At 42.5% G+C, this 12,694-nt stretch overlaps 1 protein-coding gene and 1 long non-coding RNA gene across 13 annotated transcripts in view; one reads left to right on the plus strand and one right to left on the minus strand.

The window, feature by feature from the left end:
* The window catches only part of BRD4 (bromodomain containing 4), a 69,783-nt gene extending 62,882 nt beyond the window's left edge, over positions 1-6,901 (plus strand). For all 5 annotated transcript variants that reach the window (XM_079965902.1, XM_079965906.1, XM_079965905.1 and 2 more), the window contains exons 16-21: positions 2,247-2,359; positions 2,544-2,700; positions 2,858-2,985; positions 3,162-3,373; positions 3,713-3,962; positions 5,532-6,901. In XM_079965902.1, coding sequence (XP_079822028.1) covers positions 2,247-2,359; positions 2,544-2,700; positions 2,858-2,985; positions 3,162-3,373; positions 3,713-3,962; positions 5,532-5,600 — 929 coding nt within the window. In that variant the 3' untranslated portion in view covers positions 5,601-6,901. The remainder of the gene's footprint in view (positions 1-2,246; positions 2,360-2,543; positions 2,701-2,857; positions 2,986-3,161; positions 3,374-3,712; positions 3,963-5,531) is intronic.
* Positions 1-12,694, minus strand: part of LOC307210412 — a 37,276-nt gene that overhangs the window by 19,057 nt on the left and 5,525 nt on the right. The gene's annotated exons all lie outside the window — the stretch shown is intronic.

Consider the following 12,694-nt stretch of genomic DNA (forward strand, 5'->3'; position numbering starts at 1 on the left):
ATTGAAGAGAACACAAGGAAGGAAAAGGGGGTTTTCTCCAATATATTTTTGTTTGACAATATCTCCAATATATTTTTGTTTGACAACGTTATACTATTGTATCCATTTAGTAATAACAGTTTCATATTGACAAAACATTGACTCTTCAGTAGCCAACAGTTTTTCCTTTGCATCTGTACTCTGTTCAATTAGTGCCATGCATAGTGTTTCTTTTCAGAATGCCCCTTGCTCATTTAATACCTCCCCTAGACTTCAGTTGCCCTTGCTTAAAAGATAATAATAATATAAGGTGAAGCAATCCATTGTCTTAGATTATCTGAGCTATTAGGTAAAATGCATTTGACTCAGGTTTTCTATTTTTGGATTCAAAAATCCCATGTGTCCTGCTGCATCATTCTGTATTCATATCTCATACATACATATTATGTTATGATCAGTGTTAGAAACTAAGATATGAAAGCTAGGAGCTAAATAGCACCTTAAACATAGGTTATGGCGCAACAACAGAATATCTAGGCACACTTTTTTATAACAAGAATACAAAGATGAAAATGAATAAACTTCAGCTAAAATATTATGTTCCTTCCCCTGCCCACCCACCTAATATTCTTAAGAGGGTCTCTTCTCCAGTCTACTGAGAGTAGCTGGAAGTGGGGAGGCAGAAAAAGGTCCTCCTTTCCTTCCATTCTGCCGTTTTAATCTGAAATCTTAGGTGCAGTACTGTGCCCAAAGCTCAGAAATTGCTCATACTAATGAAATTCCCTGTCACAAAATATGCCTAGCCTAGAACAATTGGAGTTTCGAACACTGGTTATGATATCTCAAAAGGACTAATATCATGTAAAAGGTGCCCCATCTGTAATTAACCAAAAGAGTCTGCTGCTGAATGATGACAACTTGGAAAAAATATAGCACTTTAATCATTGTTCCTGCAGGCACTGTGCTATAATGTGCTCACTGTAGGACAGAAGAGCCAAAAAATGTTTTCACAGTCACAGTGCTGGATTTCTTAATAGGTCATGAGGCATAGTGAAGTGTTTTGTCTGGGTCTTCACTTCTTCCTCTTCATAGCTAACATTCATTGAGCACTTATGTACTGTATATAATATTAACTCTTCCTAAGGAGCTTGCAGTGTACAATAAACAGATAAAACTGAGATGGAAGAAGGGTAAAGTCAAGTATTAACTCATTTGTAGTTTGGATGGGAAAGGACAGAGTCACATAGTGATGGAGGACTAGGTAAGTGAAGTCTGGGTGGTTTTGCAAAGGCTTTGCAAAAATAAAATAGTTTTGAACAGGGGTTGGCAACGTTTTTTGAGGCCGGGCTGGTCCACTCCCCGGCAGACCTCTCAGTGGGCCAGGGCGTGCACACCTGTGCGTGCGCTCAAGCTATTTCCAGTGCTCCTCCGTCCCGGAGGTGCACCGGAAATGGCATGTATGCACGCATATGGGCGCTCCTCCGGGTGAGGACACACTATTTCTGGTGCACTTCTGGGACGGAGGAGCCCCTGTGTGCATGCGCACACGCTATTTCTGGCACTTTTCCGGAAGTCGGTCTCCAAGGTAAAAAAAATGGCATCGCAGGCAGGAGGGGAGCTCAGAATCCCCACGCTGATCCACGGAACGGCTGTGGGCCAGTTCCAGGAAGCTCATGGGCCGGAACCTGCCCATGGGCCTCAGGTTGCTGACCTCTGGTCTTGAAGAACAATTGAAAGGCATCAAGGAAGGTAACTTAATTGATTGACAAATACTGATCAAGGCATAGGTAGCATGCAGAAGTCACTGACAGGAACTGAGGGGGGGATGAGAGTGGAAATAGGGAACTTTAAAAGTGAAAAATTGCATTTTGAAGCTTTTGTGAAACATATTCAGAATCCACATACATAGGTTATGGCTAGACACATAATGGTGCAGACAATGAAAGATCAACCTCTAGTTTGCACATTGCTTCATTGGGCTGATTCCTGCAAGGGTATGCAGCAAGACATACCCATTCTCCATTCATTGATGAGCATATGATAATCTGAACATGCTTGAGAAACATTAGAGGGCAAAAATGCTTTTAATGAGCCCATATTTGGTAAATAGCTAATAATTTAGTAAAGGCATTCCCCAACCCCAGTTGTAACACGGTCTGGTCAGAACTTCTACTGCAGATCATTGGCCCATTATTTCAGAATTTTCGGTTAATGGCTCTGACTGAACTGTGATAAGAAGCTGACGGACTGGTGCTGAATTGTTACAGGTCATTTGAGAGAAGCACCTTCTCCTCTCATGATGCATTCCCCACAGATGCCACAGTTCCAGGGGCTGCAACATCAGTCTCCACCGCAACCAAATGTCCAGCCAAAAAAACAGGTAAAGACATAGTGTGAATGTAAAGGACTTTCCAGAATTCAGTTTGCACATGAACCTTGAAAACATTATCAAGGTGAGAAAACAGGTATTTGCCAAACACTTGTAGTGCAAGATGGGGTGGGCTTACACAGGGAAAGCTACGTTGGGAAATTGTGATTGACATGCGTTTGTCCTGTTGTGACAGGAACTGAGAGCCGCATCTGTGGTTCAGTCACAGCCTATGGTAAAAGAAGAAAAGATGCAATCCCCAGTCATCCGAAATGAGACTTTCAGCCCAGCCTTGCGGCAGGATCCTCCCAAACACCCAGAGAGCATCAAGCCACCTACACATATCCAACAACGTGAGTGACAATTGAAATCTGTTTGTCTAGTGTGTTGTTTCATTGTAGATTTGTCCACATGAAAGAGGAAAGGCTAAATTTCTCATATTGATCCATGATCAATCCTATAGTGCCGACCAACAGGAATAGGTTTTTACAGTGATTGTTGTTGTTTCAGGAACAGAGATGAAGCCAGTGGACAGTGGGCGGCCTGTTATAAGACCCCCAGAGCAAAATCCACCACCTGGAGTCCAGGAGAAAGAGAGACTGAAGCAGGAACCAAAAACACCAGTTGCCCCTAAAAAGGTAACAGTCCCATTATCAGCAAGTGTCTCTAAAAGTGAATCAAGAGTATTATAACTATCCTTGGAAAATGTGATTTTAGCAATCTGGGCTGAATTGCTGACACTCCTGCTAGGCATTGTTTCTTAGTGGAACAGAGAATTATAGTTATAAGCTGTAATGTACTTTTTCCTCCTCAGGATTTGAAATTAAAGAATATGGGCTCCTGGGCAAGCTTAGTGCAGAAGCACCCCACTGCACCATCCTCCACAGTGAAATCCAGCAGCGACAGCTTTGAGCACTTCAAGAGGGCAGCCCGGGAAAAGGAGGAGCGTGAGAAGGCTTTGAAGGCTCAGGCAGAACAAGCAGAAAAGGAGAAGGAGCGGCAGAGACGGGAGCAAGAGAGAATGAGGTGAGAGGAGCCTGTACTGCTAACCCATTCACCTGCAAGTAAGGAGCAAGCACATGCTTCATTGTGTTCATATAATTTTATGATCATAGGTGTTGTCATTTGGCATAGGTGTGCTAGGACTTGTTTTTGCTATGCCAGCCTGCTGTTAGGTAGGTTGAAGTCAAGCTATAGCAGAAATCCTATACCCCCATTGTTTTGTATTTTCGTGGTTAACAAGCTGTCGAGCAGTGCCTTCAAATCAGCATGTTACTCCTGGACGCTGTTAATACCTTCCCAGATGCTAAGGAAAAGATGCAAAGAGTAGCCTATGGTTTTAATGGTACTTTTGGTCTTGGGCAGGAGTCGTGAAGAGGAGGATACTCTGGAGCAAGCTCGTCGAGTTCATGAAGAAGTCCGACGGCGCCAGGAGCAGCCACCACAGCATCATCAACCACCACCACCACCGCAGCAGCAGCAGCAGCAGCAGGTGTCAGCAGCAGCCTCTGCTCCCCAAGCACAGAGCTCTCAGCCGCAGGCTTCTCAGTCCATGCTGGACCAACAGAGAGAGATGCTCAGAAAACGAGAGCAGGAACGAAGGCGCAGGGAGGCAGTAAGTGAGGGAGAAAGGGATTATTGGGGTTTGAATGAGGAGCTATTTCGACAACAGGCTAAACAACAGAGGCTCACTTTGCTGGTATAATTTTTAATTTGCTCACTACGTGCCAGAGATCCTCAGTCTTTTTCACAGGATTCTCACGTTAAGCCTACAATCCTGTGTACATGTACCTATGTGTTAAGTCCCACTGAGTTGTGGAACTTCTGAGTAAAGTAAACATGTTTAGGGTTGTGACTGTAAATCAGTAATTAAATTATGAAACAGAAAATGTTTGGATCCTAAAAAAGATTGAAGAAAGGAAATATTATTTCCTTTAGGCAAAGAAAACATTTGTGAAACAGAATGCATAGCCCAGAGGGGGGGGGGTCCCCTCCTAGAAATAGTTAAGTTCCATATTCATTGACAAAGCTCTCAGATTTCCCTCTCTCTCAACTTCTACATTTTTCTTTTCTCTGTTTCTTACTGACCTTTTTAATATACCCTTTTCATGGAAGTTCCCAGAGTCTGCATTCTACAAGTGTACAGATACTGTCCACACATGGTCATTGCTCCATATGCACATAATGCTAAGTCATGGTTTGTAGTAATGGCTTCAACAAATGCTGAGTTATCTCACAGATGAAAAAACAAGACATGTCTTGTTTCTTGAAAGCTTGGTTTATTTTCTAAACGCCACTCTTGCCTTCTGCCTTTGTAGCTTGGTGAGCATCTGGAGTGCAGTGGCCTAACAAACCAGAGCTAAGCAGGGTTGTTGGGTTTGGACATAACCCCTATCTGTAGTTAAAACAAGACATGTTCATAAGCCAACAACAACTTATGGTTTCACACTGTGGGTGGCATTAAGTTTTTCTCAAAGTAGACCCATTGAAATTAATAGGCCTAATTTAGCCATATTAATTAATTTTAGTGACTCTACTCAGAGTAAAACCTAGTTGAGTACCACCTTGTGCTTTGGGTTTGTATATTCAAGCTATAGTTAGACTAACCAAACTATGGCTTGGTGTTATGTGTGAACCAGGCCACTGAGGTTTAATAAGATTTGTCTTCAACACAAGGGAGGCCTTTATTCCACCTAACCTTTCATACACACAACTTGCTCTTCTTAGGGCCAAGCCATAGGTGTCTACTTTGAGGTTAAATTATACTTCCTTCTTGTCCCACTTTCGCATCCTTCATTCTCTCTCTCCCTCTCCCTCTCCCATACAAACACACATTTCTCAGCATCATGTTCCCTGACACTGTCACTCTATCCTGTTTCTTTTATAAGGCAGTGGTGTAATAGATAACAGAAAAGAAAGCACCATCTGCCTGAGCCCTTTTAATGTTGTCTGGCATGATTTCCTTAGAGCTGCCAAACATACTGTGCTATTCACTAGGTTTTCTGGAGTCAAGAACTCAGCCTGACCCTTTATGGAAGAGACAGTGTGCCTGGCCAAGCAGGCCAGTGATTGCCACTGCCTGGTGGGTTCTGCAGCAGAAAGCCCCCTTTTCTACTGGATGGCTATCGGAATATAACCTTTCCTGCAAACCTGGGTGACTGTTGCCTTCTCTCTTCTTTTCCAGATGGCAGCTACTATCGACATGAATTTCCAGAGTGATTTGTTGGCAATATTTGAAGAGAATCTTTTCTAATAGCGCCTGGTTTTCTTTGCCTGACTTCTTAATTTCCTGGCAAATCTTTGACTCTCCATAGTGTTGTTGGCGGCTGGGAGGAGAGCATTCCTGCAGCCTTTCTGCATGTGTGACAGATGCGGCCTCAGAAGGATCAGCAGAGTCTGCCTTACAATGTGATTTTCTTCCCCACCCCGCCTCACTGAAGAAAGAAAGACCAAGACAAGCCAACTCTGTGCTAGGTTTGAGTCAGTGGACATGCAGTTACTGGGAAGGGTGCCCCTGATCACTTGATATTCTCTATGCCAAACTTACTTGCAGTATATCCAGGACTTAATGCTGTTCACCCCTTTTCTATTCTTAAGAGTTCTGAGTTACAGAATGTCTTTGACTCTACAATGCTGTGTGCTGGCAGCACAAGACACTCTGCATTGAGAGGCTGTGTACAAGAAGACATACAAGCTGTTTCTGAGTCCTGTCATCACTGGCTTTGCCTTTAACTAAACTTCCCACAAGCCTGTAGCTGGGAGCCATTCTCTGTAAGTGTTCGCTTGTGAAAAAGGGAATAATTTAGCAGAGGTGTCAAGTGTACCTGGCGATTTGAGTGAGGTTTCTGTTTATAGCATTGTGTGGAGGTCCAGGAATCTGAGCTAGACTACCAACCAAAGTCAGTTTCTTTCAATCTGTTTATTTTCCTCCAGACAAATTGGCACTGCTCAGCTCTTGAGTGGGTATTCTTGTCTCTTCATTATGGATTGAAGTGGGGAAAACATTAGCACCAGGGGTATCTCCCACCCTGTCAATAGTGTTTGACTGTGGCTGTATTGTATAGTGAATATAGTTGGCATATATTTGTTTGAGTTTTATTGGTGAGCCCACCAAACTCTGTAAAGACACTGCTTATATTTTGCTCAGTTCCAAACTTTTCATCTATATTTTTAACTGTAATACCAGAAAGATACATTTTGGGTTTTAAATGTCATGGAGTCTGTTAAATTAGTTTTTATACAGCAGAGGAGCAGCTCCAAGGAGGGAGTGGGAGTGGACTTGGATCAGCAGGAAGGCCTGCTCCTCTTGCCTTCAGTTGGATTCTCTCACACACTAGCAGTGATCGTTTTCCCAGCACCTTTAGTGTGTTTTTTTTCCATTTTACTCTTTGAATTGTTCCAAGTTTATGTGCCATAAATACCCACTATACAGTACAATACTGGTGTGTCAGTATTGGCCAATCTCTGGAGTAATTAATTGGTTTTACTTTAATACGGTGAATATGCATTTGGTCTGTACTGATCATGGAATAAACTCATCTCTTTTTTTTTAAAGTTGGTGTCGTGCTGACATTTCTTTTAAATCCTGCTTGTGATGAAATTACTTAAGGGGGTAAAGCTGCAAAAGGACAGCTTGCCCTCTCACCTGTCTTGCTCCAGCAGAGAAGGGAATTCTCCGGCCACAATTAGCAGGGTTTCTGTCTTGTCACAAACCTGGGAAAAGCTTTCCCTGGGAGCAATCCTAAAGCAACAGAATTCCATAGAAACTGTAGGAAGACAAAGTATCAAGCAGTTGGTGCCTTCTCAGAAGAGACTTTCCCAGAAGGCATCTTACCCCATGGCTGGTTTCATGCTGTAGAACTAAACCAAAAGTAGGAAAAGACCATGCAGGGATTGCTCTCAGTTACTTCCTCTTCCTGCAGTGGACAAATCTTAGCAAATGTATGATGTAGCTTCTAGCAGTGAAAATTGGCCCACTTCAGTTGCAATGAGAAAGAGGCAAGGTTTGTCTGCTTATGGACATTGGTCCTCCAAGCCTTGGACAAGTCCCATGTTGTCAGTGAAATACTTTCTTTTAAATTTGGCTGCCTGAAAAGTGCTTAGGTTTGGTGCATTTGGACTGGCTGCAGCTGACCCCTTGAGGATCCAGTGAAAGGAGAGGAAGGAATAGATAGTTCACCTTTCTGTACTCTTCCTCCAAACAAGTGTTCTCGGAGGAACTCCTGGCCCCAGTATTTGACAGTGTAGAGCTTGTGTTGATACCTCTCTTGACAAAATGTGACTGTTCTGACAGAAACTGTCCTGAGTCTGGGTCAGTGGGGTTGGGCTATTGAACACTGTTATTCAGTGTACTTATTCCTGGCAGCTCAGGCCCTCCCTGGCTAGCTGCTGTAGAGGATGCTATCACTTTGCGTGAACACCTCAAACCAACCTCACTTCTGCGCGTTCAGCCAAAGACATCCCTATTTTCCCATATGACAGAAGTTTTAAAAGACAGTTTGCATAATTTGCCATCATCTCTTCACTCATATGAGATGCATTGCCCAACTAGATTATAACTGGCCAAATGGGAGATAAACTCAGCCTTGTATTATATAATATGTATGTTGTGAAAAGGGTGGTGTCCAAAATGACATAAATATAGGTAGCAACTTATGTTGGGCTACCTTCATGTCTCCAGACCTGGAAAAGACTGTACTACCCTTACTCCTCATGTGATTTTCCAGTGTATTGGGAGGAGTGGGAAAGGCGATACCTAAGGCAGCTCTCAACTGCCTCTGATTAGTATTGCCCTTGCATCTTTTGGTCCTTTTCAGCATCAATCTCAGGTCTTTTTGCAACAGGTGTGTATTGTGGCCTGCTGCACAGCTCCAATACTAGGCTATAGGCTGCCACTGTCAGATGGCATGGCAGACCATCTGTCACCCATTCCCAGCCTAACTTTGGACTTGGCCTTTCAATGAGCAATTAAATCTCTATGCCCTTAGTTGTCAGAGGTGCATGGAGCAGTAGCCATGTACTGAAGGGAACAGACTGAATTTAGGGGCCAGTGATTCTTTGGTATTCTTGTGAGCTGTTGGTCTTCACACTGAATTTTTACCTAAAGGTGCCTTTTTAACTCTACATCATTAGAAGATCTCGAAGCTTTTCTGTGTAGAGTACCAGACAGTTGGGTACTTGGAGGGAGTGAAGGGGTGTCTAAAGAAGAGATGCTCCCAAGATAGCCTCTGTGAAGGCTATTTGAGTATTACCTTGCTGAAAGGATGTGCAAGTAGGTGTTGGTCAAGCTTTCTGCCACCATGAGTTGCTTAAAGCAAGCAAAATGTTGTCTGTGTTCTCCTTCTTCCTGGTAGTTGCCAGTCTTGAGAAGGCCAAGGGGGTGTTTGCACTTCCATCTCCAAGCCCAGCAGATCTGTATTAGGAGTGGGCTAGACTTCTGGCCAATAATTGCCCTTAGCTTTAAAATGCAACTGTGTAGTCCAAAGGATGCTGGGTTTCTGAGGACTGTGCACTGGCCTGGGGGGGTCACTGTATGCTTGGGAATGTGTAGCTGTTCATTTTTTGGACCAACATAAAGGTAGTCACAGTACGCTGGATTGTACACAAAACTAGCTTCCACCCTTTAACTGCTGGCATGTGAGCATTATTACTTCAGAATGAATGAGATGTTGAATCTCTCACTCACGCAGATTCTTTGTGAAGGTTTAATTGATGGATTAGCCCTTGGTTTTAAATTGTATCCCAGAAATTGTCAGGGAAAGGGGGCTCATATTACTATGGCTATGGCTCAGAATTAAGTAGAAAGAGCCCCTTGCATCCCCTCCTCTTCCCTGTGCCACTGGTGCATCCTATTTACCACAAGTTCATTAACTGGCCTTAATCTTCTCTTCCTGGCTCTTTTTGTGCAGATCTTTGATGGGGAAGTAGGAACTTTGGCTTCCCTTCTGAACGTTGTTCTGATCTTTTCATTTCCATTGCCAGTCCTTTCTCACAGTATTCCTTGCCCCCATGTCTCCCCCACCCCCACTTGCCCTTTTTACGAAGCACTTTGGATGATCATCTCCCTCCTTTAATTTTAAGCTCAGGGTTTTTGGGGTACTTTTAGTGCACATCCGCTGTAAGAGTTGATCACAGATGAGCTCACATCCACTGTAAGAGTTGGTCACACATGAGCTCATCACAATTGTACATAATAAAACCGCACCATACTGACAAAAATAAAGGCATAACAAAATGGAGATGCTGGAACTTCTACCAAGAGAGCACCCTCGGCTGTAAAATTTTAAAAATATATAATTTATATGTATGCAAAGAACAACACCCCTTGTATCTAGTCAGTAGTGAGGTTAGTCCTTTTTTAATGTTAACCCCTCTTTTTGCATTTGACATTTGCCAAACCTTGTCGGTAGTTGAGAGTTCCAAGTAGTGATAGAGTTTTTTAGATTGGTGGCTTACTCAGCTGTCTCGTTCTTCTTCCTCACTCTCCTCCCCTCCTTTCTATCTTTTGCAAACTTCTTGAAATGTTTACAGGCTTGCACCTATCTACTTTAATTTTTTAAAAGCTGTACTTGGTATTTTATTTTTACACATTTCTGAATGATGAACATAGGGTGATATCGTTAGTTGGGACATGATTCTTTTTTTTTCTGCCAAAGGTATTTTTTGCTATTCTTGTGTTTTATTTTTCTGTTTTTACAAAATGTTTGTGTTTATAATTTGGTTGTCATTCAGACTGAGACATATTTAATTTCCCTTTCTTCCCCCAACCCCATGTATGATTTTAACAATTACAGACATTAGATGTAGGAGTCTAGCCTAAATGATGTAATCTTGTTTATTTTTTCCCCTTCTTCAGTCTTGTACAAATGAATAAGAGAAATGTACAATCCCACTGTACTTAATGCACGGAACGCTTGGCAAATAATTATGTCAGTGAATTTGAAACTTGTATTAAACACTTTAGACATTTGTAGAAGGGAATTCATAGAATTTTCACTTATATACTAAAGGTTTTTTGTGCAGTTCTCATTGCAAAAAATAAACATTTGTACTGAAGATATGAAGTACACTTTTTTTCTTTGATCTTTTGCTCTTGTACAGGAAGACTTGGCAAAGGCTACACTGAATGTTGGGTCCCAGCTCATCAACTGGTTTCCCTCACAGTTCAAATTTCAGTTGCATGTTGTACAAGCTCAGTTCTCTGAAAGCCCTCCCCAGTACAGAAATTGCCACTGCAATTAGTTTTCTAATAATATTTCAGATCTACCCCATAACAAATGCTGAAATATCAGCACTGCAACCTATATATGCTCTGATGAATAAACTAATTTGTTCTGTATTTGATAATTTTATAATTTCATGATGTTTTAATTATTTTATTGTTTTTTATAAGTTGATGGTATATAGATGCTTATTAAAAAAAAATGTCTGCCCCATACCAAATGTTGAAATATCAGGACTGCAACCCATTAAAATAGGAGACCACAGTCAAAATCCAAAGCTGCCAGACAGTACTAGAAACAGGATGTTTTGTTTATTTATTTATATTAAATTTGTATAGATCTCAGGGCTGTTCACAGCATAAAAATACAAGATTAAAGCACAAAATATATAATAAAAATAAGCACAAAACCAAAACACCAGTAACCTCTGTTCCTCCTTCCCAACACATTTTAAAGGGTATATATAGGATGTCTATTAGCCCAAGGCCTGGTTGAAGAGGAACGTATTCGCTAGGCAGCTAAAGGTGGATAATGAAGGTGCCAGCTGGACCTTTCTGGGGAGAGCACACCACAAATGGAGATCCACTGCAGAAAATGCTCTTTCTGTTGTTGCCACCCTCTCATGGAGGAAGCGCGTGAAGAAGGGCTCATATGATGACTGCAGCTTCCAGGTCAATTCATATGGTGAGAGGTGATCCTTGAGATATTGCAGTCCTGAGCCATTAAAGGCTTTATAGGTCAAAACCAGCACTTTGAATTGGGCCTGGAAGCTAATTGGCAGCTAGTGAAGTCAGGTCAGGATCGGTGTAATATACTCAAACTGGCTTGGCCCCATGAGCAACCTGGCCACTGAATTCTGCACCAACTGGTTTCCATACAGACTTCAAAGGCAGCCCTACATATAACGCATGTCAGCAATCTAACCTAGAAGTAGACCAAAGAAGTTAGGCTATCTCTGCCCAGATAGGGGCCGAGCTGGGCCACCAGCTGAAGCTGATGAAAAGCACCCCATGCCACTGAGGCCACTTCAGCCTCAAGTGACAGCAAAGGATCAAGAAGTACCCACCCCCCAAGCTACATACCTGCTCGTTCAGAGGGAGTGTAACCCCATCAACAGCAGACAACCTCCCATCCACCCAGTCTAAAGAACCGCTTGATTGAACTGCAATTTGTTAGTTCTCATCCAGTTAATTACCAAGGCAAGACAACATTCCAGCACATCCACTGCCATACCTGTAGATGTAAAGGAAAAGTAGAGCTGAGTTGTCAGCATATTGCTGACAACATACTCCAAACTTCTGCATAACCCCACTCAGCAGTTTCATGTAAATGTTAAGCACAGGGGGTAAAAGCAAATCATGAGGAACCCCACACTGAAGGCTCCATGGTGCAAAAAAACCACACTCAAGCATTATCCTCCAGAAATGTCCATCCAAGTAGGACTGGAACCACTGCAAAACAGTGCCACCCATCCTTAATTTGGACAGCCGCTCCAGAAGGATGCCATGGTTGATGGTATTGAAAGCTGCTGAGAAGTTGAAGAGAATTAACAGGGACACATTTCCCGTCTCCTGACAAGAGATCCTCAAACTGGGCAACCAAAGCAGTGTCTGTGCCAATCTTTGGCCTAAACCCTCTTTGAAATGGATCTAGAAAATCAAGTTTCCTCCAAGAGCACCTGAGTATGATCCGCAACCACCCACTCAAGAACCTTGCTCATGAAAGGGAAGTTAGCAACTGGCTGGTAGTTGTTAGATTTTCTGAAGTGAAGGAGGGTTTCTTGAGGAGTGGTTTTACTACTACCTCCTTCAAGCAGGCAGGGACCACCCCCTCTCACAAGGAGGCATTAATCACCTCCCTGCTAGCTTTTATCAGCCAAGAGGGGCAAGGGTCCAGAGGATGTCAGCAGTGTGCCATAACCCCCATAATCTACCTGCCTCCTTGAGTGAGTGAATTGTGTCCTGCCTTTAAATATGATTTTGATTTTTTTTCTCTATTTCATTTTATGCTAGTTTTAATGTATGTCATTCATTCATTCGCTGTTTGAGTGAACTTTTGTAAAAAACAACAACAACTAGTAAGTTTTTTTATTATTGTTTTATATAACCCATCATCCTACCTCCCT

Source organism: Podarcis cretensis (assembly GCF_951804945.1).
Source record: "Podarcis cretensis genome assembly, chromosome: 2".
Taxonomy (NCBI): domain Eukaryota; kingdom Metazoa; phylum Chordata; class Lepidosauria; order Squamata; family Lacertidae; genus Podarcis; species Podarcis cretensis.